This window comes from Schistocerca gregaria, chromosome 3 (genome assembly GCF_023897955.1).
Source record: "Schistocerca gregaria isolate iqSchGreg1 chromosome 3, iqSchGreg1.2, whole genome shotgun sequence".
Lineage (NCBI taxonomy): Eukaryota > Metazoa > Arthropoda > Insecta > Orthoptera > Acrididae > Schistocerca > Schistocerca gregaria.
The window spans coordinates 281,327,137-281,353,736 of NC_064922.1; the positions used below are offsets into that span (position 1 = coordinate 281,327,137).

Sequence of the window (26,600 nt, forward strand, 5' to 3'; positions counted from 1 at the left end):
TAAAATAATTATGAGCATTCCCTTCAGATGGAATGATAGGCACAAGGTAGATGGTGATTACTCACCTAAGGCTTGCCAAACTGATAATGCATGATTCACAAATAAAATAGTTGATATTGAGAAAAATAAACAATTGATCTGTTGCATAACACAATGGTCAGTGTATTGTCAGCAGCTGAAAATAACGCATGCAACAAGAATGCGGAAGCTAGCCATGCATGCCTTGTGAATGGGAGCTGACATCGTTCAAAAAACATTGTCATGAAAGTATATCTGCCTTTGTCAGCAATACATTCAACAAATTAAATATATATGTATAATCACCACACTATTTCAGGATACTCGTACTTTCGTAATAATACTGACCATTTTTTTCATGTGTGCAGCCTGTTGTATAATTAGTTTATTAATGCTGATAATGTGTATGTAAGCATTGAAATGCTTTTTCTCATCATGGCGAGCCAATTAAAACATTGTTATTTGTGACCGCTTTTTGACTGTTTTTAGCTTGCAGTGGAAATGTGATGTCCACATGTACATAGTGAAACTTACGTACTTCGTATCTTGGACACTTTTTACCAGAAGAACAAAGGAGTCATATCTGTGGAAATTATGCCTTTTCAACTTTTTGCAACAAATCGTAGAGATACGTGAGCGTAACAGGCAGCAAGTAGATAACCTTGTTTTACTTTCCTGCCTTGCTTCTAGATCATGTGATTTGACAATATTCCATACTTCCTTATTCACTACCCTCATTATGAATCATATATCCCTTCTTATGATCTGAAAACATTGTGGAGGCAGAAGATATAATCCCAGAGGCTAATGGCACACCAGTTATAGAACTGTGCATTGTTCTTGACAAAATAATAAAAAAAACTGTACACATATGGGTAACTGAAAATATTATGTACTATCAAAATGAGATGGAGTGCTTAAACAGCGAAAAACGAAACCCTATCCATTAAGGCCATATTTTTCGGATGGGCAACACTTCCACTGACCATATGCGCCATGCCAGGGTGAGCATATGGCAGAACTGCCTTCCTGCTTCCCACCTCACCCCTCTCACAGTACTGGCGTGGCATGCAGTGCGAGAAACTGTGCCACAACCACAACGCTGTGTGACCTGGCGTAGACGCATGTCACATCCAGTCACATCTCGTCCCAATTTGCACGGTCCCACTTGAACCTGTGAAGTTACAAAAATGTGTGCTGTGCTGCACCACATTACACATGTCTCAGTTTCCATCTAGCATAAGATGTTAGTTCAATTTGTTACCATTAGATCTAAAATATTTTTATTAAGAGTGGGATTCCAAACTATCTGTTCTAAACAGTTTTTAGAGAACGTATTTAGTATTGTTTCGCAGGATGTCTTGTCATGCCCACACTTACAAAACTATAACTATGTACATAAATTGTCAACCATTAGGTGATTTACGTATCTTCTAGTGATAACAGTATCCTTGGGGAATATATGTTCTATTGATCAGAAGTTTTCTCAAATTGCTTTGGTCACACCTGGGGAGGAGTCTGGTGATCAATAAAAATGTCTCATTAGAGGCTTATGTCCACCCTTGATACTGAGTCTTACCCAAACTCTATCACATCCAGCTTCAATTTATATCCACTTTTGTTTGAGTTTATTGTCTTCTGCAACAAATACACCACCTCTATTTACTATTAGCCTATCAGTTTCAATTCACATTTAGATTTACCTAAAAAATCTCGCTGCTGTCAATTTCAGGATTTAGCCAGCTTTCGGAAATAGTATTACTTGAACTCAACTGCTTCTTTGGAGTGCTTAAAACTCTGGCACTTTTTTTGAATGCTTTGGCAGTTGATTGTTAGTGTCACTTCTGCCTGGTAAAAATAAGGTAATGGTGTTTTCCATAGGTCAGTCTTTCATATTGTATCTTAACTGCAACAGAGAAAAACATTAATTTGTGAGATATCAATTATTATGTTTTGAATATATTTATTTACTGGCATCTTACAGAGTAACATTTTAGAATTACTTTTGATTTAAACAAAATGTATTCACAGCATAAAAGATAATTAAAAAGAATGTGTGGGATTAACATGGCACAGCTTGTAGACATTTATTTAAGCTATTAGGGATAATAATAATAATAGCCTCACAACACATCTAAAAAATTAAATGTGTTGTGAACAGTCTATTGTACATTAAAAAGATTAGAAATATTCAGAAATGCTATAGGAGGAAATCTGTGTACATTATATAACACTTGAGCAAGTAATCACATTTCTCCTTTTCTTTTTCATTACCGTTTAGGGCCATATTTCTTCTCGTATTCTTCTCGTATATAGTGATTATAATTATTCTCAGTGCTCCATTAACCACTGCTGACACATTTTATCCATTCATTTGCTCCTCTCTCATTTCTGCCGTTTTACCATTTTAAATTTTTTGTAATGGCGTCATCTATTTATTGGTACCAATTGCTGTAGACATCATCTTATGAGCAATTGCTGTGTCCATCATCTTATGAGACAATCATGCTCACATCATAAATGAAAATATTATGTATGCCAGAATATTTGCATCGAGATGAGCCCCCTCCCCCACATCCTCTGTAGTTTGCTGAACATCCAGTTGCCACCTATATACACCTGAAGCACCAGCAGTACAAATATTGTGCTAACTTATCATTAGCAGATCACTAGACGTCTTTGTATTTTTAAAAGATGTAAATCTGGCTTCAGAGATATATGCCTATAACAATTAAATGACACTTGCAATTGTATGTTACTTTATAGCAGAGTTCGGAGGTCTGGAGATTTTTCCAGATGCAAATGTTTCAGTATGGTTTATATGTTTCTTTCATAGAGGCAGCAAGATTGCTTCACTTATTATTTCCCTTTTCCATTCTCCCTGCCCAAAATTTCTATTTCTCAATTATAACATGGTTTGCACTACAAATTGTCTGTAATCTGTAACTGACAGCATACCATAAAATAACAGGGCTAAAAAGCTAACAGTTAGGATGAACACTCTGAAATCTTTTATGCATCAGCAGCAGCCTTATTAGTTATTTTCTTTACCATATGTCATAAAGTGAATATTTTGTTTCCAGTTTTCTATCATTGACTGTAAATAATGCAAAATATAATAGGAGTTGCGACATACAATTTCTGAAGTTTAGATAAAGTTACAGCAAGAGTATCAGAATATAATCCAGATTATGGTTTCTTTTTTGTTGGAAGCAAACAACACACCAGTGTAAAGTTCACTAAGTATCTGTCATTTGTTCCCATCAATTGGCCTGTTAATTGCTATAAACAGGAGCACTATTTCAAACCATCTGAAAACTTGTCATTTTTAAATGTTTTATAACAAAATGTCACACAATATTAGTTACCTTGAAGAGACACTTTTTAACATGCCTATGATTGTATGAAGTAATTTTGGTTTTCTTTTTTTCTGTATCACAGACGATGTCGCAGTCGTGAGGAGGAGCCGAGGTTTGTGTATGGACGCTATCGTCACCCCAGTGGTCGTCATCCACAGAGCTATCACCACCATCACCACCAACATGTAGAAGAAGAGGAAGGCATTTATGAAACAGCAGATCGTGATAGAGGAGGGGAGCAACTCTGTGCAGATACTCCAGACAGTGAAAGGTGGGTATCGAGGCTGACAATCACCCATTTTCTTCTGACCCCACTTGTCTGTTCAAAGTTATTAAGTCTTGGTCTCCCCCAGTATGTATAGTACATTTGCATCTCCACATTGAATTTTTTTGACAGTATAGCTACAAGATTACAATTTCAAAAATACAAATTGACTGATGTTAAGGGTGTCTTTATTAAAAGGTTTTATTTTCTTGCTTTCAAGTTCATAAAATGTTACATTTTGGAAAAACTTAACACTATAATCTGAAAAGAAAGGAAAAATGTATGGTTTCTTTTATAATATTCTGAAAGTAGCTAGCTGTTTTGCTTATAATTTTCTCTTTGTTGTACATAGGAGACAAAACACATTTCTTGGGCATAGAAGCATTTATAATCAAAAAGTTGTTCTGTGCATCTCAAGAGCACGTTATGTAGCCTCTTAAAATACTGGAAGACAAGAGTACAGAAGATTTTATTGTTATCTTGGACAAGTGCACATTATGATTGTAAAGGACTACAGAGATAGAAGGGGGAGGTGTTTAATAAGTATTTTAATAGGTCAAATAAAGAGCAGCAACAATGAGAAAACAGAAGAGAAAGAAAAACGTATATATGGGAGCAGGTAAACATAACAAATACGAAAGATGTTAAGATATAAAAGGTGACTTTCCAGAATTGTAAAGCTTGTGTAATAAAGTTTTTTGGAACTTCAATGGCTCTACCAGTACAACACCATGCTGCCTTCCTGGGTGCCAGACTTACGTCCCTAGTAAATTACTGTCCACAACTATATTATAAATAATTGTTGTGGTGTAGTTACAACACCCTCCACATTATATTCTTCTGCTCAGCAGTATATTGTGTACACTACATTACTACATTTACTTGTTTGATTCTGGCTGTACCAAGTAGCTAGTTTCACTATATAATATGTTAAGATTCTCATTTCTAACAGTGTGATCATATTCGCCAATTTTCTGTGTAGTGCTATTCTGTGGTGTTTTAAGCAGCCTTTTCATTATTGGATGCTAAACACTGATCATACATGATTGATACATAAAATTTCTTCCCCATTGATTATATGTATGCTTGTTTCTAGTAGTTATGCCAGGGAAATTAGCAGCAGCTCACTTTTGTGAGATGTATGGAACTTAGGATACATTCTGACTTCATGCAAAACAACTCAATTCCTTCTTAAAGCATAACTGCATTTTGTGAAGTGACCTTACTGTTCATGGTTGTAACAACTTCAACATAACATTTCCCTGAACTACAGCCTATTATTTATGTTGTTCATACATGCACCACTACAGAATCGTTGAGAATATCTAGAATTACTACAGCACCTATTATCTATAAGTTTTCACCTCTTTGGCCAAAGTTTTTAATGTTCAGAAAAGCATTATTCTTCACCAGAATGTAGCTATCAAGGAAAGGAGGAATAGCATCCAATCTCAGACAAGCTACTGGAGTCTGCTAGAGTATTTAGCTTGTTGAGCAGCTCAAATAGTTACTACTAGTGGACAGGTTTCACACATATACCTGGAAATGTAGTTGTAGTTTATGTCGGGAGACATTGCACCCACAATTTCCTCACTGGAAGATGGGAATATAAGGGGCAGCACTGGATTTTTTGTTAGAGGCTCCCTCTATAACTTGCTGCTAATACTGTTGCTATAACAATACTAACTGCTGCTGAACGAATTCCTTTTTCTCTTCTTTTTCTTGCTACAACAGTGCTAATTTCTGCTGATGCATTTCTTCTCACTGTTGAGTGTTCTTGTTGCTGCTCCAGAAGTTTCAGGATTTGTGGGGCAATGTTGTGTGACTGGGCGATGCAGTAGGCATTTTCATAGGAGTCATCATTAACACATCGGTTTTAGTCCATACACCACTTTATTAATGCCAAGAGACACTCCAAAGGTGCAAAGATGCTACGTATGTATTACCTTGACAATCTATCAACTCACAGTTATCAGTAACACCATTACCATATGATCGTATCATAATCAAATCCAAAAGCTGATACCATCACTAAGAAATCCACACAACACCAAGATTAACTGGAATAGATACATTTACAAACCCTATTTGATCAAGTTGGCAACAAAGAACATGACAAATGAGCATGATCAGTGGGGAACAGCACTTTACGCCTAGCCAGTGACCAAAGGCGGTTTCAAATAGCATGACAGTTGTTGGGCCAATGATAAACACACAAAATTCTTCCTTACAGTGCAATCAGCAGATTTCCGGCTGTTGAGCTGAGTGTCTCCTTTTATTTAGCAGGGATATTAGAACCATCAAATGAAATTAGTAATTAATTCATGCATCATGTTTCCACAACATAATGGAGGAGAGCCTTGAAGAGCAATTTCACCAAAATTGATCTTGATTTGTCGTGTAGTGAATGAAGTATACCTCCCAGATTCTATCCAGGTTTTGTTCAAGTTTTCAGTCAGGCTCATATCAGCACTTCTGCTACCCAGAACTCATACCAAAATAATTACTCTTGATGTGTAACCTATCAGGATGTTGCTGGATGAAATAAAACCTCCTTTGTTTTGTTTCCATTGTGTTACAGTTTTATTTGTAAACCCCTTTTCAAGTTTCTGCATAAGTACAAACCATCAGAACATCCGTACTTGGCTCAGAGCCCAAGAACTCACCAATTCACACATGTAATAAGAGTATGTTGGATAATTACTGCATTAGATAGACTGATTTTCACCCCTTCTGGTAATATGACGAACATTGTTTCTACCTCTTCGTCTACGTCCATACTGTGCAGGTCACTGTCAAGTGCCTAGCAGGGAGTACTTCTCATTATATCATGTATTAGGATTTTTTCCCATTCCATCAACATATGGAGCATGGGAAGAATGCTTGCTTAAATGCAGCTGTTGATGCTATAATTAGCCTAATCATTGGTTCTGCAGGAGTGATAGATAAGGGGATTCTAGTATTTCTTAAATGATGGAATAATTTTAATCACAGTAGGCTGTCATTTCTTAGGACAAAATCACACTAGCTAGAGAAGTTAATGCAGACAATCAGAAACATGCTGTCATGTCGTACATTGGAACCATCTCAGATAAAGAACAAACATGTTACATAAGAATAACATTCATATAGGTTACCATACCAACAACACATTGAGTGACATTATACATATACATCACAAAGCACAGAAATAACTGCCCTCCAATGAATGAAATCCAATTGGTGGTTGCAGAGCTCCACACAGAAGTGGATTTGTAATTTTACATATGATGAAAATTATTAACTTTAATACATTACTTTAGGAAAATGAAACATGAGATAGCTGCAGTAAAAATATTGCCAAAAATGTGCTTATTTTTATACACCAGTAATAAATGTAAATCATTTTAATACTTTACAGTATTGTAAACAATTTTAACAATACTGTGAATGATATTCCGATTTCACAGACCAATGTGACATGGGACTGTGATCAAAATTAAGAACTGTTTTACTACAGTGTGCCACTTTATGATTTGTGTAATGACTGCAAGCATGGAGGCCATTTTCAAAATGGAATATAAAATTGAGGCCAATTTTTAAAAAGATAGCCTCATTGCAACAATAACAAAAATTTGAGTATGCTTATAATTGTTATAAGTATGGTCAAAGTCCATCATTTAAGAAGTGTAATAAGAATTAACATCATGTGCACGAGATTGTGATTACATGATGGCAGCTCCCTCTGGCGTTAATTCTGTCTCTGCAAACAGATCTCAGCATGCTCTTGGGGTGATACATGTTTTCCACGATTTATAGCAGTTACACGCATGTGTGAGTGCAGAAAAATACATGGTATGCTGCTCGATGAATATTCAAGGGCTAGTAAGCTACCTGTTAGTAAGGTTTTTGCCTGCATGAGTTGTTGTGAAAGTTGTTCTTGTAAGGTGATTGGTATGTGCAAGACCATATCTGTAACATTGAACATGTGTGTGAGTTGGAACATGTCTCTCCCCGCATAACATGAAACAAAGTTTTTAAATGTGACCTACACATCACCAATATCTTTTAAGTAATTTAAACAACTGCAATACAGAAGTGTGATGTCTTTCCTATTTACTACACTTTTGATATCATATTGCAGGCATTTGAAAATGGCCTAAGGCCAAAACTGGCCAGTAATGTAATTTATATATGTGTGGTGCATTAAAGGAATAAAACTGACAGCTTATGGTGATTAAAATGGTTACATCATTTTGCCAATATACTGAGGCTGTGGACCTGTACATGAAGAAATTATTGAATTCTAGTATGCTCATAGATTCCTCACTTTATACAGATTATTGAAACTTTGGAAATAGACTTCCATGAAATAGCTGGCATCTTTCTCTAAGAGTCTTTCACTTCAAATTTTTCAGTATTTTTGTGGCACTCTCTTGGTGGTCAAACAAACATGTGATCATTCTTGCTGCCCCTTTTGTATACAGTCATGTTAGCCTTATTTATTAGGGGGTTCCACTTGCTTGAGAAATATTCTAGGATAGTTTACACAAGTGTTCAGTAAAGAGTCTCCCCTGTAGACTGATTGCATTTTCACAGTATGCTACCAATTAGCCATTAATGCAACCTACTTTACATAAGATAGATCCTATGGGATCATTCCATTTCACAGCCTCACAAATTATTATACCCAGGTATTTTTGTGAGTTAAGTGACTCCAGTTGTGCTTAAAGCAAGTTTCCCCTCTTTGCATCACTTTAAAGTCAGATCACACTCGCACACACACACACACACACACACACACATATCCATCCGCACATACACAGACACAAGCAGACATATATATGAACCATGAGTGACCCGGAAGATGTCAATATGGTAATCGAATTCTTGCCATACCTGCCCCAGCATGACATCGTCAACTGTGGCAGTCGCTTACCGTATTCTCTCCCGGAGCTCTGCTACATCACGTGGTACAGACGGTACATATACTAGATCGTTAATGTGTCCCCACAGAAATAAGTCACACAGAGTGAGATCTGGTGATCGGGGAAGCCATTTCATGAAACATGATATCTGTACAGCAACGCTGATCCATCGATGCAGCAGTTCCATTTTCAGCCACCCACTAACTTCATGATGAAAGTGGGGTGGAGCCCAATCCTGCTGAAAGATAAAAGGAGAGTATAGTTTTCAATGGTACAAGGCACAAAATCATTTACCTTTGGGGAATCTCATTCAAATTCAATGCATTTGTGTGGATGCTTTGTACCCCAGATTCAACAATTATGCCCGTTCACTTTCCCATTAGTGTGAAAAGCGGCTTGTTCGCTAAAAATTAAGCGATCAAAAATGCCATCCCCATTCTCATTCAATTGTTGCAACTGCGAACAAAACTCAAAATGCTTGTCTTTGTCACCGTCATTGAGCTTCTGCACTAGCTCCAATTTGAATGGAGCTTTTGTCGCAATCCAATTTGAATGGAGCTTTTGTCGCAAGACTGTGCAATAAACAGCTGAAAGTGTTCCCAGACTTCATGTACATCCTGTATTTTAATCATTTCAGATGTTTCTGAAAGAGATTCTCGCACTCATCTTTGCAGTTGTGCAGGAAGTAAACTTTGGCAGTACTTCTGCAACATGCTTAGTAAAGGAACAATTGAAACAGAGTTCAGAACTTCTGTTTTTGCTTTACTGTCCTCAATTTTGGTTCCTATCTCATCTATAAGTATGTAGACAGTAAATTTGTAGCCAATGACAGCCTTTATGTATGTCTTCAGGTTTTGTGGGAGATACTTCAATAAGATTCTGGTGTGGTAGTTGTTCAAGGCTTCATGCGTTACACCTCTGACAGCCAAACACATTTCATTTATTATCTCTCTATCTAATAGCCCTATGCTTATTTTACATGTATTGTGTAGTAATCACTGCTTCTTTAGAAGCTTCTTTACTAAACTGTATGCTGTGGAGGGTTTCCTCTTTTGTGAGCAGTTCTACTGGGTACATATCTGTTCAGTGCTTCTTCAACTAATTTTCTGAACTTGAACCATAGTTTCTCAACATGATACTGTCAAGAACTAAAAGTTTCAAGTTGCCTCAAGGGATATGGCAGTACTGCCACTTTATGCAGTTTACTACAAATAAATCTTTCTACTTGATTTAGTTAACTTTTTACTTTGGTAACCACTGTTGCTATACAGTCTCATGGTCACTGATATCAGTTTTGATGTGGGCATTCTTTAAGAGGCCATGTCTCTTTGTTGCCATTAGATCTAATATATTTCTACCATCAGTCAATTACCAAACTATCTATTCTAAGCATTATTCAGAGAACGCAATTTGTATTGTTTCGCAGGATGTATTGTCCATCCACCATGTACAAAACTGAAAGTATATCAATCAAATGTTCGATGTACATCCTTATAAACTGATGAGAACTAATGCTCTGCTGTAGATATGGCTGGATTGTGCTCATGCATGCACTGAAAAAGGCTGCACACTCGAAACTATACAGTAATAAAAACAAAATAAAAGGAAATTTTATTTCATCCATTTACAGCATATGTGCTAAAATGTTATCGTTCATTTAAAATTATTGACTAAATTTAAAGCTTGAATCATCCGTCTCCTTATAATATTGGCCTGTTGACAAACTACTGCTTTATCCTCTACACAAGGTGTCATTGGACAACATTATTGGAGGAACATGAAGTCAACCATCCATTCTGCAGCCCAGCAGTATCAGTTCCTTCAAATAGCTCTTTTTCCTCACAAAGCTGAGTGGACACCATTCACGTCTTCCCACCAAGGTAAATTACTTGGCTGAAATTCTGAAGATAATAGGGATAAAGCACAGGGGGTGAAAGATTATTTACAACCTGTATAGAAACCAGTTTGCAGTTGTAGAGTCAAAAGATCCAAAAGAAAAGCAGTGGTTGAGAAGGGAGTGAGACAGTGTTATAATTTATCCCAGTATTATTCGCTCTGTACATTGAGTAAGCAGAATTAACTAAGCAAGAAATGTTAAAATAATTTGTATTCCATGTAGTGCATCCCACAGATGAAAGGGAAAATTACAAGCAACAGGCAACAGGAAATACTTTAGTGACTGCCCTTTTTTTATCCATCATCCTGCTGTCCCACTATATGGATAACTATAAAAGTCCTAAATGGATGTGCACCAGGGTATAATCTAACCTGAAAATCAAATCATTCTAATGGTACTCAGGTTAGAGAAGAGACATACATTCAGATACAAAAATCCAATCATAGTTTGCTTAGGAATAAATTAGATCTATAAATGACACTATCTTTTGTTGGGTTAATATGCTCTATGATTTCTGTTTTACTATGCAGTTTATGCCAGTTAAATTCCTGCCTCTGACACACTAACATATCTGCGTCCTTTTGCCTATCTTTAACAGACAAAGAACTGACTGTTTCACTCCTCCTTCAAATGTGTCTTACCTTTAGGAAAGGAACATTTCTAAACTATGGTCCACAACTTCCCATCTTCTTTAAACTGTTTACTATAATAACTTATTTCTATTCCTCCAGAAAGCCACCGTGTCACCAACAGCGGCATCTCATTCTGCGGCATCATTTAACACATATCTGGCCTTTTCACCATACAAAATTTCTCTCTCAACATCAACATAAAATTGAAAGTAAAACTCATTTTTTGTTGTTCTGACTTTCAGTTTTGAGGTCCATTGTGCAAACTTGTAGGATGATAAAAATGGAGATGAGCAAGACCACCTCCTATGCTATTTTTTCCATGTGGAGCATATGGGTGACCTTCCTGCTTCCAAGATTTGAAATACACTCCTGGAAATGGAAAACAGAACACATTGACACCGGTGTGTCAGACCCACCATACTTGCTCTGGACACTGCGAGAGGGCTGTACAAGAAATGATCACACGCACGGCACAGCGGACACACCAGGAACCGCGGTGTTGGCCGTCGAATGGCGCTAGCTGCGCAGCATTTGTGCACCGCCGCCGTCAGTGTCAGCCAGTTTGCCGTGGCATACGGAGCTCCATCGCAGTCTTTAACACTGGTAGCATGCCGCGACAGCGTGGACGTGAACCGTATGTGCAGTTGACGGACTTGAGCAAGGGCGTATAGAGGGCATGCGGGAGGCCGTTTGGACGTATCGCCGAATTGCTCAACACGTGGGACGTGAGGTCTCCACAGTACATCGATGTTGTCGCCAGTGGTCGGCGGAAGGTGCACGTGCCCGTCGACCTGGGACCGGACCGCAGCGACACACGGATGCACGCCAAGACCGTAGGATCCTACGCAGTGCCGTAGGGGACCGCACCGCCACTTCCCAGCAAATTAGGGACACTGTTGCTCCTGGGGTATCGGCGAGGACCATTCGCAACCGTCTCCATGAAGCTGGGCTACGGTCCCGCACACTGTTAGGCCGTCTTCCGCTCACGCCCTAACATCGTGCAGCCCACCTCCAGTGGTGTCGCGACAGGCGTGAATGGAGGGACGAATGGAGACGTGTCGTCTTCAGCGATGAGAGTCGCTTCTGCCTTGGTGCCAATGATGGTCGTATGCGTGTTTGGCGCCGTGCAGGTGAGCGCCACAATCAGGACTGCATACGACCGAGGCACACAGGGCCAACACCCGGCATCATGGTGTGGAGAGCGATCTCCGACACTGGCCGTACACCTCTGGTGATCGTCGAGGGGACACTGAATAGTGCACGGTACATCCAAACTGTCATCGAACCCATCGTTCTACCATTCCTAGACCGGCAGGAGAACTTGCTGTTCCAACAGGACAATGCACGTCCGCATGTATCCCGTGCCACCCAACGTGCTCTAGAAGGTGTAAGTCAACTACCCTGGCCAGCAAGATCTCCGGATCTGTCCCCCATTGAGCATGTTTGGGACTGGATGAAGCGTCGTCTCACACGGTCTGCACGTCCAGCATGAACGCTGGTCCAACTGAGGCGCCAGGTGGAAATGGCATGGCAAGCCGTTCCACAGGAATACATCCAGCATCTCTACGATCGTCTCCATGGGAGAATAGCAGCGTGTATTGCTGCGAAAGGTGGATATACACTGTACTAGTGCCGACATTGTGCATGCTCTGTTGCCTGTGTCTATGTGCCTGTGGTTCTGTCAGTGTGATCATGTGATGTATCTGACCCCAGGAATGTGTCAATAAAGTTTCCCCTTCCTGGGACAATGAATTCACGGTGTTCTTATTTCAATTTCCAGGAGTGTATATGGTCTGGTACAGTTAGATATGAGTTTTTGTGGCCTAGTTTCTTGCAAAACAACTCAAATTCTCCTCACGTGTTGCATCTCTATGGTTCCTATGTGGGTCCAGAGCTACATTATCAGTATCTCAATGTTGCACTCCAGTTATGCAGAAGCCAACTCCACTTCTCTGTCTATATGAAATCTGTCTGCACCAAGCAAGCAGGTACAGCAAAGAGGAAACCTGTAACATATACTGAAATGGGTCAAGATGAAAATATCTAAGAAGAAAAGCTGGGAGTTAATAAAACAGTGAGAAGAAAAAGAAATCTCCACTATAATAGTTAAAGGCAAGAAAGGGAAGATGATTAAAATGTAAAATTAGAGGGAAATATGTAGTAAGGATTAATGAAATTACAGTGGTAAATAAATGAAGGAAGAAGTAAATGCAGATTGGTGTAATATGATGTTTGCTATGGAAGATAATTTTGTGTCCAAACAAAAAGTTATTGAAATATTTTTTGTAGAATTTCTTATATATATATATATATATATATACACATACAAATACAAAGATTCCAAGACTTACCAAGCGGGAAAGCGCTGGTAGATAGGCACAATTAATAAAACACACACACAGAATTTGAGTTTTCGCAACCGGCGGCTGCTTCGTCAGGAAAGAGGGAAGGAAAAGGAAAGATGAAAGGATGTGGGTTTTAAGGGAGAGGGTAAGGAGTCATTCCAATCCCGGGAGCGGAAAGACTTACCTTAGGGGGGAAAAAGGATAGGTATATACTCGCGCGCGCGCGCACACACACACACACGCATATCCATCCATAGATAATTGTTGGGTTCAAATTAATGATGATGTAAATAAAATAGAAAGAATATATATATATATATATATATATATATATATATATATATATATATATATATATATATATATATATAAGAACTACGTACATTATGAGAAGACTTGCTTATGTTGTTTCAAATCAAAGATAGATGTGGAAATGTCTTTTGTCTCTAGTCTCTTTCTTCCTGATGTGCTTCTCAGTCATGCTTCTTTATAAATGTATAGATTCTGGTTCTATAATTTTAATTTTGAATGAGATTTTCATGTTGCATCAGACTTACAGTGACTGTAAAAAGATTCAGAACCCTACATATTTCAATTTGAAGCTTCATTAGGAGAATGTTCCCTGTGCTTACAACAATTTAGAGTGAAAATTTTTAGATACTGTAGTATTAGTTTCTATATGAAGAAAGAAAATAATGAGACATAATATACACTACATTAAGCAAGTTAAAACTCAATATACACTACATTAAGCAAGTTAAAACTTTGGCAGTTGTCCATTTTTGACACAATAAGTATTCTGACAGTTGACAGACTGTATTAAGACACACAAGTTTTTAAAGGTTCCTGTACCAACCTGGATTAGTTGTATATGGTAATTTAATAAAAATATTGTAGTACATCAGCATTTTGACATGGAAGACTTTGTGGGCATTGGTCAACATAAGAAAATACCTCCCTATAGTCTTGGCATACATGGCACCACATCTGTACTGAGAAGCCAGAATGACCCATATAGGCACAAATATGTACAAGAGCCTTTTACAGATACACAATATCTTGCCCAGCTGATTCAGCAATAGATTTTCCACTAAATTTCTCCCAATGACGAAGTAAAACAGTCACCAACAAGTACTCCACTTATCACACAAAAACACTCAGGTCTTTAATAAGGCAATCATGTCCTTCATCGGGGCTTAAAGTTCCTCTATGTTGAGAGTCATCCTACCCAAAATACAGCACAAACCATACATACTACAGAGTATTGTAGTCCATCTCTATCCTACCCCTATTCCCATCCCAGCACCTGACAAGTCATTCTCATGTAACCATAACAAAGGTGCAAGATCTGTGCTGTTTACCCAAATACTGCCTATTTCTGCAGTCCAGTAATAGGGATTTCCTTTCTAACCAAAGGTTGGGTTGCATACAAGAAGCAATATAATATACTAATTTCTGTGCATCTTTTTATGTGGGTAAGAGAACTGATCTGTTCTTTACCATCATAAATGATGTCTGCGTAACTGAAGCTAGCCAAAAATTCAACCACAGGGTTGCTGAAAACATGCTGCACACCACACACCACACCACTGGATCCTCTGCTGCCCCACCCCCCCCCCCCCCCCCCCCCCTTTAACTCCTCCCCTTTTCCCTACCTCAGGCACCAACAACAATGGAAATGGAAACTATTGCTCCTGGACATCATCTGTCATTGCAACCCCACTGACCTAAACCACTTCTAGTCCCCAGCCCAGCCCAGCCCTAACTATTTCTTCTCCTGTCATTTTACGTTCTATTCCTCCCCTCTCAACATTTTACTTCTTTTTCAGCTCCATATCTCTCTCTTTCATCACGGTTATGAGATTGTTATTTTATTTAATCTTCTTCAACATTGAAACTGGTAAAAAGGAGAAACTGATAATTGTTTAGAGTGGTTATTGGTTTGACACCTGTATAATCTTTTTTTAGTTTTCTGTGTATTTGTCTTGATATTTACATCATATCACTTGGGATTTGTCGGCTTTGCCACTTGTGGGTACCGAGATTTTACTTCATCTATAAACAGCCCCCAAAAACAAAAAGCCTTTATGACAAAACAATTTTTGTAAGTTGCCAGTTCTATTTCATCAAAGTCGCCACAATTGTCCACAATTTTAAAAAAAGTCTTTGAATATTCCTTGTTGAGCATATCAAAAGTTTTCTTTATATAAATAAGTAGCTAAGCCCGGCATGTATTGCAGTGACTCGGTTTTTTTTTTCTAGGTAAGTACATATATACAGAGCACACACATTTACATGTACAAAATAAATGAAAGACAGCGGTTTTTTGGGCATTGAGTTTTTGTCCACAGCTACACCCACATATGCATTCATCACATATATGACACACATGTATAAATTTCACACACATTTAATATATTTCAAATGCATTTGTATACATATTTCATTCATACCTATAGCAAAGTACACCCTGACTTAAATTGTGAAGAAGCTTGTAATTCTGCCAGTAACTGGTCGTTGGTTTGAGAAAAAGAACTGTCACTGGCAACTGTCTGAGCCTCCAGTGTTTTACACCTTGTGACTTGAGAGAGGACATTAAATGTATCTGTGATATTGAGTTGTGTAGCATGATCTTTGGTCCCGATACACACCGGCAAAATCACTAGCATGCTGGAGTGCTAGATCTCACAATATTATTTATGCATTGAACAACACAAATAAGAGACAGATTGTGCTTTTAAAGCATTACAAGTTAAGTAATTACTGGAAAGAAATACCAACAGGTCATTTTCAGGCATTTCTACACATCAGCCCTTCTCATTGTCACACCTGCCTGTCTCAGTAGTAGAGGTATCCTACACTCACACTACTTTTATAGAAATAAGGAGTCAGGTATTCGCTACATTTGTCTGAAACTGCTCCACGCAGTCCTCATTTAAACTTTTACGTCACTCATTCTTACCCGAAACCCTCATCTATAGGGGTGCTAGGGTTGCTTTACTGCCACAGCAAAATTTTGCCAGATAGTAAGTGATACTTGTGCCAATTCTGGTACAAATTCCTTCAGGTGTCACAGAGGTATGCTGATGTGTAAAGGCACCAACAACTCTAGGGGTGAAATGTCATAGTGATGAAATCAATAAATCCAGCAACCCCAAATATTACAAATTTGATACTGCCTCTATTGAATATTTTCACATGTCACATTTCTCATCTCCACCCCCTCACCCTGCAGGGACAATTGGGATATATATGCCCACAGCAGTAGTTTAAGCTTCTATGTTACCCCTTTCCATCCACACCACTATGGACGGTAGGTGATTCTTACCCAAACAGAAACCTTCATGGGCATGTGCATAACTCATATAAGTTGCATCTCAACTGGATCAATGGCACAGGAGTGCATAGAAGATGAACAAACAAATATTTATTCTGTTTATCATGATATCTAAAATGTACAGTGTAAGTTCTTGTTGGTACAGTTGTGCATGTTCTAATGAAGTTTTAAAGACAAAATATCTAAATATTCCAGTACTTTATATGCTAGCTACATTTGTAATGGAGGCTATGTATTGGATCATTATGATGAATATAATGTTCATTAAATTCATGTTGCATACTAAAACTCATATCAGCAGATGATGTACCAGAATGTTTGTAACTGTATTTGTTGAAAAAAATGCATTCACCTCTTCCATTTCCATTTAGGTTGTGCCAGATGTTTTCATTCTTGTTATACATTGATGAGCCAAAACATTATGATCAGTGTTGCTGTGAGATTGATTGCAATGTGGTGGAGTTACAGTTGTGTGACATAGTAAGAAAAGCAATTAAATGGAGCAGAAACAAACGGGGACTCATTCTAGCAATGATGAGACTGCAAATGGGAAAATCCACTGACATAAATGAATTTGACAAAGGTCAGATTGTTTATAGCTTGGCATCTGGGGAAGAGCATCTCTCAGAACAGTAAAACTGGTCTGCTGTTCATGTGTGACTCATGAGGATCTAATGAAAGTGGTTTAAGGTAGGTGAAACCACTAGCGGGTGACAAGATGTTGGACATTCACATTCCATCATAGTCTCTGGGCAATTACAGGTACAGTGATGATGCAGGTACAAGTGTTTTGGAGCACACCATTCAGAACACATAGTTGAACATGGTATTCTGCAGTGGACAAACCTTACACTTTTCCACAGTGACCCAGTTACAACTGCAGTGGGCACGGGATCATCGAGACTGCACTATAGATCAATAGAAAGGAGTTGCCTGGATGGATGAATCACTTTTCTTGTTATATTAGATCAGTGTTCACATCTGGATACATCATCAACTAAGCAAGCAGCTGCATGAAACACTCCAAGCACCCAGACACAGGTTGGAGGGGGCGAATTTTATACTATTATCTGGTTTCTGCAGGACCTGTAGTAGCAAGCCAAGGCAGCATGGCAGCTGTGGATATTATTGCAGCCCATCATGCTCAGGGTCATCCCTTATGCCCTTGCCACAAGGCCAGAATCCACCAAATTCACCTGATCTTAACCTGATGGAACATCTCTGGGATGCTATTGGGTGCCAGCTCCACACTTACTAACCACCAGCCTGTAATTTGCGGGCACGTGTGACCTGCATATAGACATCTGGCGCCACATACCTCAGAAAACATGTCACAAATTTGTGGAATTTGTCATGCAGAATTGCTGCTATATTGTGTTTCAAAGTTGGACCAACAAGTTCTTAAGCAGGAGATTCTGTTATCCTGGCACAGTGAGTTTGAAAGCCCACTGAAAGGTAATGGACCTCAATGATGGCTACTACACGACACTGCTGCAGTCTGTGAGCGTTGCCATCACTGATGCAGGCACTATTGCTAGTACAGGCTCACTATGCCTGCTTATCAGTGCTCACAACTGCTCTTTAATGCCTCTGGTGCAGCAGCTCTGCAATCACGACACATTGTTGTCTTGGTTCTGAATTCACTAAATCTCTGGTTTTCATCTTGGTTTATGTGCTGGACTTGCTTTTTGTCTTGCCTCCATTGCTTGTCATTCTCTAGTTGTTGTCTGCTTGTTTACTCTCAGATGATGCACTGCAAACGCCCTCAACCGGTAGGCCTATTTTACAGGTTTTTGAATTGTTTCCAGTCTCATCATAATCTGGTCACTATAGAGATGGTACTGTTTTGGCTCATTAGTGTATATCAGCGAATATCTTTAGAGCTCCGTTAATTTTCAGTCTTTTTGTTGGTGTAAGCTCAAAGGCCTTTTGCTTGCTAAAAATATGTGTTTTTGTTTCTTGTAGGCAGATGTCAGCTTTGCTGCCCTATGTTTGTCTTTATGTTTCCAATGTTTTCTTATAAACTGTATTTCCCTCATTCTTTTTACGCAGTTATTACAAGAAAAATGCAGGCCCAGTATCGTAACTTTGAGACAATGCATGAAGTTATATGAATTCTCATAGTGAAGATCTCAAATATCAGTGTTCATAATATGTTAGGTTTAAACTGTAATTGTTATGATGTGGAATATATGTGATATATGTGCAAGTGTTGCATGCCTGTAGTTGAAATTTGTATATGACTGCATGCTGCCCATTTTAAAAAAGTGTTCTTCAGTCTGTAAACTGAGCACTAACTATCAGTGTGTCTCTCTCTCTTTCACACACACACACACACACACACACACACACACACACAGTTACTATTTACCTATCTATCGTATTTCACAGATCTTGCATTAAAATTAATGGATGGTAAAACCTGCAGCTCACAATAAACAAATTGGCTTGTTTTTCTTCTATACTTCACTGCAATTATATGTTACCTGAATTCGATCTGTCTGGCCACAAAAATGTGAAAAATCCCCCCCTCCCTCCCCACACACACCTCCTCTCGTAGACAGTGAGTTACTTTTTAGATGTCTGATCTTTACTGCCCCTCTACATCATAGTTATACTGCAAAAAGTCTAAGGCTACACCTAATGGAACTACCATAGCATAAAAGCATATTTTAGGACCTAACTGGTAAACTTCGAAGTATGATAATTTATACACAGAGGCTACTTTTTAGGTTAGTGACATGCCCTTTTCAAGTCATCACTGATTAGTTACACACATGAGTGAGGTGTAATGCTTATGGTATGTAGCACACAACAGCCAACTAATATTTAATTGTTACTTTGCTTATAAGCCTTCATTGTGCCTTACATGTGAGGTTCTGGACACAGCATGCATTACTCATTGTTTAAGGTAACTGACATTATTATGTGTTACACTGTGGTAAGGGCCAGTGGAAGAGATATTCAGCAGCCATTATGGAAAGGTTTTGCAAAAAACATTCAACGAGTATGTTTCCTGTGGCATGTGCTGAGGAAAATAGATGTCACAATTTGTGTGTATTGCAGATTTACAACCTACACTTGTATCACCCTTAGAAGGCACAAATACTATTACTACTTGAATTTCTATATAGCTTTCATCAGAATTTTAATGATGCTGTCTTTCACACTTGTTATTCATTTGCATTACCAGTTGATTTAACTGTATGGATTGTCACATCTGGGACCATGAGAATCCACATGTAGGTCTCATCTGCAATGATTGCCCATGAACTTCTGTAACAGAATGGTTGGTATTCTTTTAGGACTTTGTCAGCATGCTCAAGTCGTTCTGGTTGTCCTACATTTCAAACTTCATTTCACATTTATGACTGCTGCAAACAGTAAAGCTGGCTGTGCACAGCAATCGTTAGTTGCAGTAAGATGGAGCCCCAGCAAATTTCGGGGTTAACATGTGAGCACAGTAAACATGTTGAATTAAGATAGTGTTGGATACATCAAGTAAGACATGTTGTGTGGCCTGGAAGTTCACCTGATTTAAAACTCACAGAATTTTTTTCTTCTCAATTGCTTCAGTTGTCACCAGAGCAAACTGATTGTCTGAATTAGTTGTACATTTGACAATATGAAAGAAAATCCTGTCACACTTGACAGAATTGAAAGGCCACTGGTGTGAAGTACCAAGCATGTACTGAGGCTCAAGACAGACTTACTGTAAATTTATATGAACATGATTACAACACAGTGCAGTTTGTGTTTAAAAAGGGAACTATCATGTATTTTCATACTTCCAGCCATATCTAAGACAACAGAGAAAGTCATCTACAATCAAATAACAGAATTTCTTAGAGTAGGGAAGGTATAATTAGTCAAACACCAGTTTGGATCTCACGAAAACAGGACTGTTAATGAGAATTTTCAGTTTCACTAACCAAATTTTTAAATACTTCAATCAAACAGATGTTTCTCCTGGAATTTACAGTGGCCTAAGTAAGGCATTTGATCTTGTTACTCACTTATTGTTGCTTTAGAATCTAGAATCATATGACATCAGATATAAAGTAATTAGGAGGTATCAGTCATAGCTGACCAACCAATACCAAATGGTAGAAATCTGAAAAAATTTCATCTGACAAAGCCATAATAAGCTGTGGAGTCCCACAAGGCTCAGTGCTGTATCATCTCTACTTCCTACTTTCTATCAATGACCTTCCATTAAACCTCCTAAATACTTTTCCTGTTTTACTTGCAGGGGGCAAATAGTTGCTCTTCCAGTCTGTCTCAGCTCTGTGAATTGAATTGCAAAGTTAATGCCAAAACCAAAAGGCTCTTGTCCTGGCTGCACAAGAAAACACTTCTCTTCTGTCTAACCAGAAACCAACCTGCTCACACTGAGCCCATAAAAATTTATGGGCAAAAATAGTAACAGAGACAACAGGGAGGAAAAGTTGTTCACCATTGAGAGAAAACTCCCTGCTACACAATGAGAGTCATCAGGCCGTCTTGTGAAATAAACACTGTGGGCATAGCCAGTATATGTGTGTGTGTGGGGGGGGGGGGGGGGGGAGGTGGAATTTGATTGGTGCTGAATGAGAATTTTCTAGTTTTAATCATAATTGAGGAAGAAATTAGAAATTTTTATATTCAATATTTGACTTACTTGGAAGAGAGTAGTATTTACGAAAATTCCTCATCGCCAGGTCATAGTCCAACATTCTGTGTCAAATCCCAAATCTCCAAATCTGTCCACTGTGACACATAGAATTAGGACATATGATATTTTGATATCAGATGAGTACATTTCATCTCAGCAGCCCTCTTTGCTGTTATTGTAGATGAATAGACTATGTGCTGGCTGTACTTTCCTCTCTCTCCCACCTCTCATCAACAGTAGATAAGTGACATTTCATTCTGCACAACTCACTCACTACAAGAAAAGGTGTAATGTGTATGAAATAACAAAAACCTTTCTGATTTGGGTACTGAACAACCCTTCTGTATTTTCTATCACATAATATCATATCACTTTGTCATATCATCATTGCTCTCCCTAACAACCCCCACCTCTCTCTCTCTCTCTCTCTCTCTCTCTCTCTCTCTCTCTCTCTCCCACTCACCACTTATCTTGTGTTGACATTTAATTTTCTTATTGAATTCCAGAAGGAAATCTTTTAAGCCTGGAAGTTCAAGATACAGGATGAACTTCTGTGTATTGCTCTTGACCAATCTTCAAACTGATTTAGCTTCTATAACAACAGTGTCATTAAAACACAATTCTAGCTGTTTTATTACAGTACATTTTAGGACAGTCACCTGTGTTTCACTATTGATGTATATGGTTTGTTGGACCTGGACTTCAGAAGTATAAGTGAATTAATGAATAAGGCACACTAAAATAAAAACAAATACACATTTAAATTCTTCACTAGTTTCACCTTTTCCCGTAGCTGTTTTTGGATTCTTTGGATATTTGTTTAGTTTCGTTTCTGTTAGATTATAGATGCATGATACACACAACCCCCTTTTTGTTGTTTGTTTATCATTGTTATTTTCTAGTGATGAATTTATTCAAGCTCAACAACAGTTAGTCCGGTCGGCGAGTGAGGAGGCTCTCCCAGTTACACCGAAGGGCTCCAGCACATCAATCAGCCACCACGCACGTCACCAGTCTTCGCACCATCGCAGGGGTGCTTCTAGTCCCCATCAGGACAAAGCAGTAAAACGGGAATACTACCCCTCCCCACCACCATCGGAAAGTGACGAGGGCTCTGGGGAGGGCTCTGTACGCGATGCTGCTCCCAGTACGTCAGCTCCTAGTGAGGGCAGGAGAGGAGACCCCAGTGACGAAGACTCAGCTGGAGAGGAAGACAACGATTCCTCGAGAGATACTGCTGCCTCATCCTCGGTCTCTGGCACAGAGCAGACGGCCTTGCTCCGCCCGCGGCGGTATCCTGAGTACAAGCACTGATCCCAGTTGACTTTAGTTGCTCACAACGTGTTAGACACAATCAATCATAGATCTTGTCAACTGCCATATGTCGTGTGTAAAATACGTTTGTCTGTTGCCTTCACTTGTTGTCAGACTGAACAGGTGACAAGAAGTGGTAGTGTTATGTTGAAAGTAGACATCTGTCACGTGAACACTGTGCCAGTTATAACTTCTGTTACATAGATTGATTTATTAAAAAGTGCGTAAGTTTTTTAACTTAACGGTATGAAAATATTCGTTAGAGACAAAGACTTCAATCATAACTACAATGTAAATATACTACTAAGTGGTGCTGATACGGACTTCAAAAAATCCTTGTGACATTTTATTGTATGTATCCGTTGTAAAAAAAAAAGTGATGTGAGGAAAGCCTCGCACAAAGAAAAACAGAGGTAGAATGGAGAATGTTATCATGTTCTGCTGTGTACTTCTTTGAATTACATATTTTATAGGAAGAATGAGTAGTTAATTTGTTTTAGATATTGTTGGAATTTTTTTCTGCACTTAAACTCCTGGAGTGCTTTCATATCATAGAAATCAGAGAAATTTACTGAAACAACAAAAATTTCAGAAATTTTTCTGATAATCTTATTTGTTTACAGAAAAAAGTTCAACTTTCTACATTAGGCATTTTACAAAACTTTCTAAATCCTGTCCAGAAATCTTTGTAACTCCAAACCCTTTGTGACGACTATCATGATTTGTGTGTCGGAATATCTTATTTTAGCAAAGGATATTAATCTTTTGAGTTACCAAATTGTTAATAATTTTCCCTTCTATGGAACATTCTGCAATTTTTCACTTAGCACTTACCTAGTCACAAGAAACTGTTGTATCACACAGTACCTGTAGAGCCCAAGTGCTGCAGATTGCAGGGTAATGCTACTCCTTAACTCTTTTGTGTAATAAAATGTTTACAACTTGTCTTTTATTTCATATCAGATCTATGTATGTCTCTCACATATTTGTCTTTTCAATATCATATGTTGTTGAGTAAAATTAAATTAAAGCTATGTAATTTGGCCTAATCAGGGAAGACCGCGAGGGAAAAGAAGACTGTGCCAATAAATTTCCCCGTCTAAAGAATTATAATAATAAAGACTTTTAAATGCATGGGAAAGTGAAACCAATTTTTGTTTGATTAATGAGATATGACTGCCTCCTACAGTTACACATTTCTACGTTTAACAAAGTTATATTCATAAGAAATGTGAAATCTCAAAAGTGCTCACCTACTGTATACAGATGTAGTATGTAAAAGTTATATGAACTGTGTGCATGGAAACAAGATTGTTGCATGTCAGTGACTATACAAATGGATTAGCAGTTCTCTGTATCATGAGTGAGTGATCTGTTCAGTTGTGGTTCATAAATGTAGGGAATTTTCCATGTAACAGTGGATATATATGCATTAGTAGCATATACTGAAAACACTATGAGGAAACTGAACAGCTGGAGTGAAATGAATAAGAAACTGTGTGATAGACTTTATTTTTATTTTTTTTTCACTATTGTTTTGTTGTGGTTGAAAGGAAGAAGCCATCAATAGGCCTTCAGTCCACAGTTAAGAATAAAATGTTGTTGACTTTAAACTAGTGGTTTGACTAACGTGCTGTATTCAGTGATGTTAATGAATTTTTACACTACCAGAGTTTTAGAATTGATATCAGTACGTGGAATTAAAATGACTATTTTACTTTTTTTAAGAAAAATAATATTGAGAATGACATAAGAAAAATGTTGTTGAACATCAAGCCATGATGGTCCACATTACATCTCTTTAAAACTTTCATGTTGAAATTGAACATCCTCCTCATCATGCTTAGACCTTGCTGTTTAAGAATTATCTGATAATCTGTAATGAGTTTATTTCTTGAGACTGTGCCAAATCCATTGCTGACCAAAACTGACAATGTAAAATCAAATTTATTTTTCTTTCTAGTATGAGTTTGGTTCAGTTTTATTTTGTTTTGTCATAATTAGGATGTACCTCAACTACTCAGATATGTGATTTAGGGATGTAAAAGATATAGTAACTGTTGTGTGAAATATTTGCTCATGAGGAAAAACAGAGTTCATATGAAATTTATTGCCACAAAAATTTTTATGTTTTAAGACAGATGAATAAAAATAATTTTAAGTCATGTTTCATCGATTTAATGTTTCTTTGTGTTAATACTGAAATGCAAGTTGTGTGTCCATGCGCAATAATCAAATTTAGTTTCAGAATAATAGAAGCAGATGAAAGATTAGAACAAGTTCCAAGACCAGGTAAGCAGAAATACTGTATTTTACGGACTATAAGACGTTACAGACTATAAGACATACCTTAACTTTTATGCAAATTTTTTAAGTAACATTTTTACTGTTTTTATTACTAGATTGAAAAGCTAGACTAAAAAGAAATCTTCGTTTATAAAACCGAACTGACCTTTAAAATATCTGAAAACTGTCATCTGAACTTTCTTTTTCTCTTTTTTTCTTCTTCTTTTCCTTCTCCTTCTCCCTCATCGTCATCATGATTGTCCTCTTCATACATACGGTACTTTCAATTTATAGCCTGTGTCATATGCTTGTAAGTCCCTACAACTCAAGTTCGCTGCTTTGATGCACTGCTGCTGCCAGTTGAACCCAATGTTACCAGATAAAGATAGATTTCCCATGACATCAAATATATGGCCATTTTTAAGATTGGTGGGAATTTTAAATCAAACATTGGACAGTTTTATATTAATTACAAGTATAAGACGTGCCTGAATTTTGGAGGCAATTTTTCAAAGAAGAAAGTGCAGCTTATAGTCCCTAAAATATGGTACCTTCTCTATCTTGCTCCATGCACTATGCCCATAGTGAAATACTGAAATACAGATACTATAAAAAAAATATTCCATTCCCTTAGAAACAATTCTGTATCATTTGTGTTATTACGAAGTGTGGCTGTTTAGAGGACATAAAAAGAGAAATGGTAAGGCTGAACGTAGATGTGGGAATTAGTGAAATACAGTTCATTAAGGGAGATGAAAGTTTAATTAGGATGTGGTAATGTAATAAATAGTAGGAAAAGGGAAAGAAGGAAAAGTATTAGGTGGACTGGGGGGAAGGAATGTAAGAGGAAGCCAACTGATAGCAGTTTGCACAGAACACAATTTAATCATTACAAACATTTGAGAACAATGAAAGAAGGTAGTATACATAGAAGAGACCTGGAGACACACTGGATGTTTTCATATAGGATATAGAATGGTAAGATAGAGATTTAGAAACCAGATTTGAAAATTCTAAACATTTCCCAGAACAGATGTATATTCTTGACCGCAATTTATTAGTTACGAAATGCAGATTAAAACTACAGAAACTTTTTCCTGCAGAAAATTAAGAAGGAAAAGAAACCTAAGCAAGTGGAAAAGGCCCAGTAGAAAACCTGGGAGAGCACACATGATACTATATTTAATTGACAATACGATAAGATTTAGCAACTGAAAGAGGCAAGATATGCATCTAAATACATGATTAAAAAATTAGATAAGTAAGAAGTGGGTAGTAGCAAAACAAGAATGGACAGAGAATAAATGTAAACCTGCAAAAGCATGTGTGACTATAAGAAAGATAGCTGCTGCATATAGGAAAATTAAAAAGACACCTTGAGGAAAGGAAACTGCTGTATGAAGATAAAGAGCTTAGACTGTCAGACTGTGTGCCAGTATTGACGAAAGAAAGGGGGGGGGGGGTTGAAAAGTGGAAGGAATGTATACAGAAGAGTTATATACAGGAAAGAAACTTGAAGACAGTATTATGGAAAGTTAAAAAGAAGAGAATGAAGATAAGATTTCTGATGTGATACTGCGAGAAGA

General features: G+C 37.8%; 1 protein-coding gene and 1 long non-coding RNA gene across 2 annotated transcripts in view; one reads left to right on the top strand and one right to left on the bottom strand.

Moving 5' to 3' along the window:
* LOC126354274 (disintegrin and metalloproteinase domain-containing protein 22-like) overlaps nt 1-24,904 on the top strand; it is a 901,625-nt gene extending 876,721 nt beyond the window's left edge. Inside the window, exons 25-26 of the mRNA XM_050003815.1 lie at nt 3,460-3,648; nt 22,317-24,904. Coding sequence (XP_049859772.1) covers nt 3,460-3,648; nt 22,317-22,728 — 601 coding nt within the window. The 3' untranslated portion in view covers nt 22,729-24,904. The remainder of the gene's footprint in view (nt 1-3,459; nt 3,649-22,316) is intronic.
* LOC126354275 (uncharacterized) lies at nt 898-3,471 on the bottom strand. The gene is made up of 3 exons (XR_007565287.1): nt 3,387-3,471; nt 1,722-1,924; nt 898-1,192 (listed from the first exon to the last, which is right to left on the bottom strand). It is a non-coding gene; the product is annotated as an uncharacterized LOC126354275 (long non-coding RNA).
* Nucleotides 24,905-26,600: the final 1,696 nt, after the last annotated feature.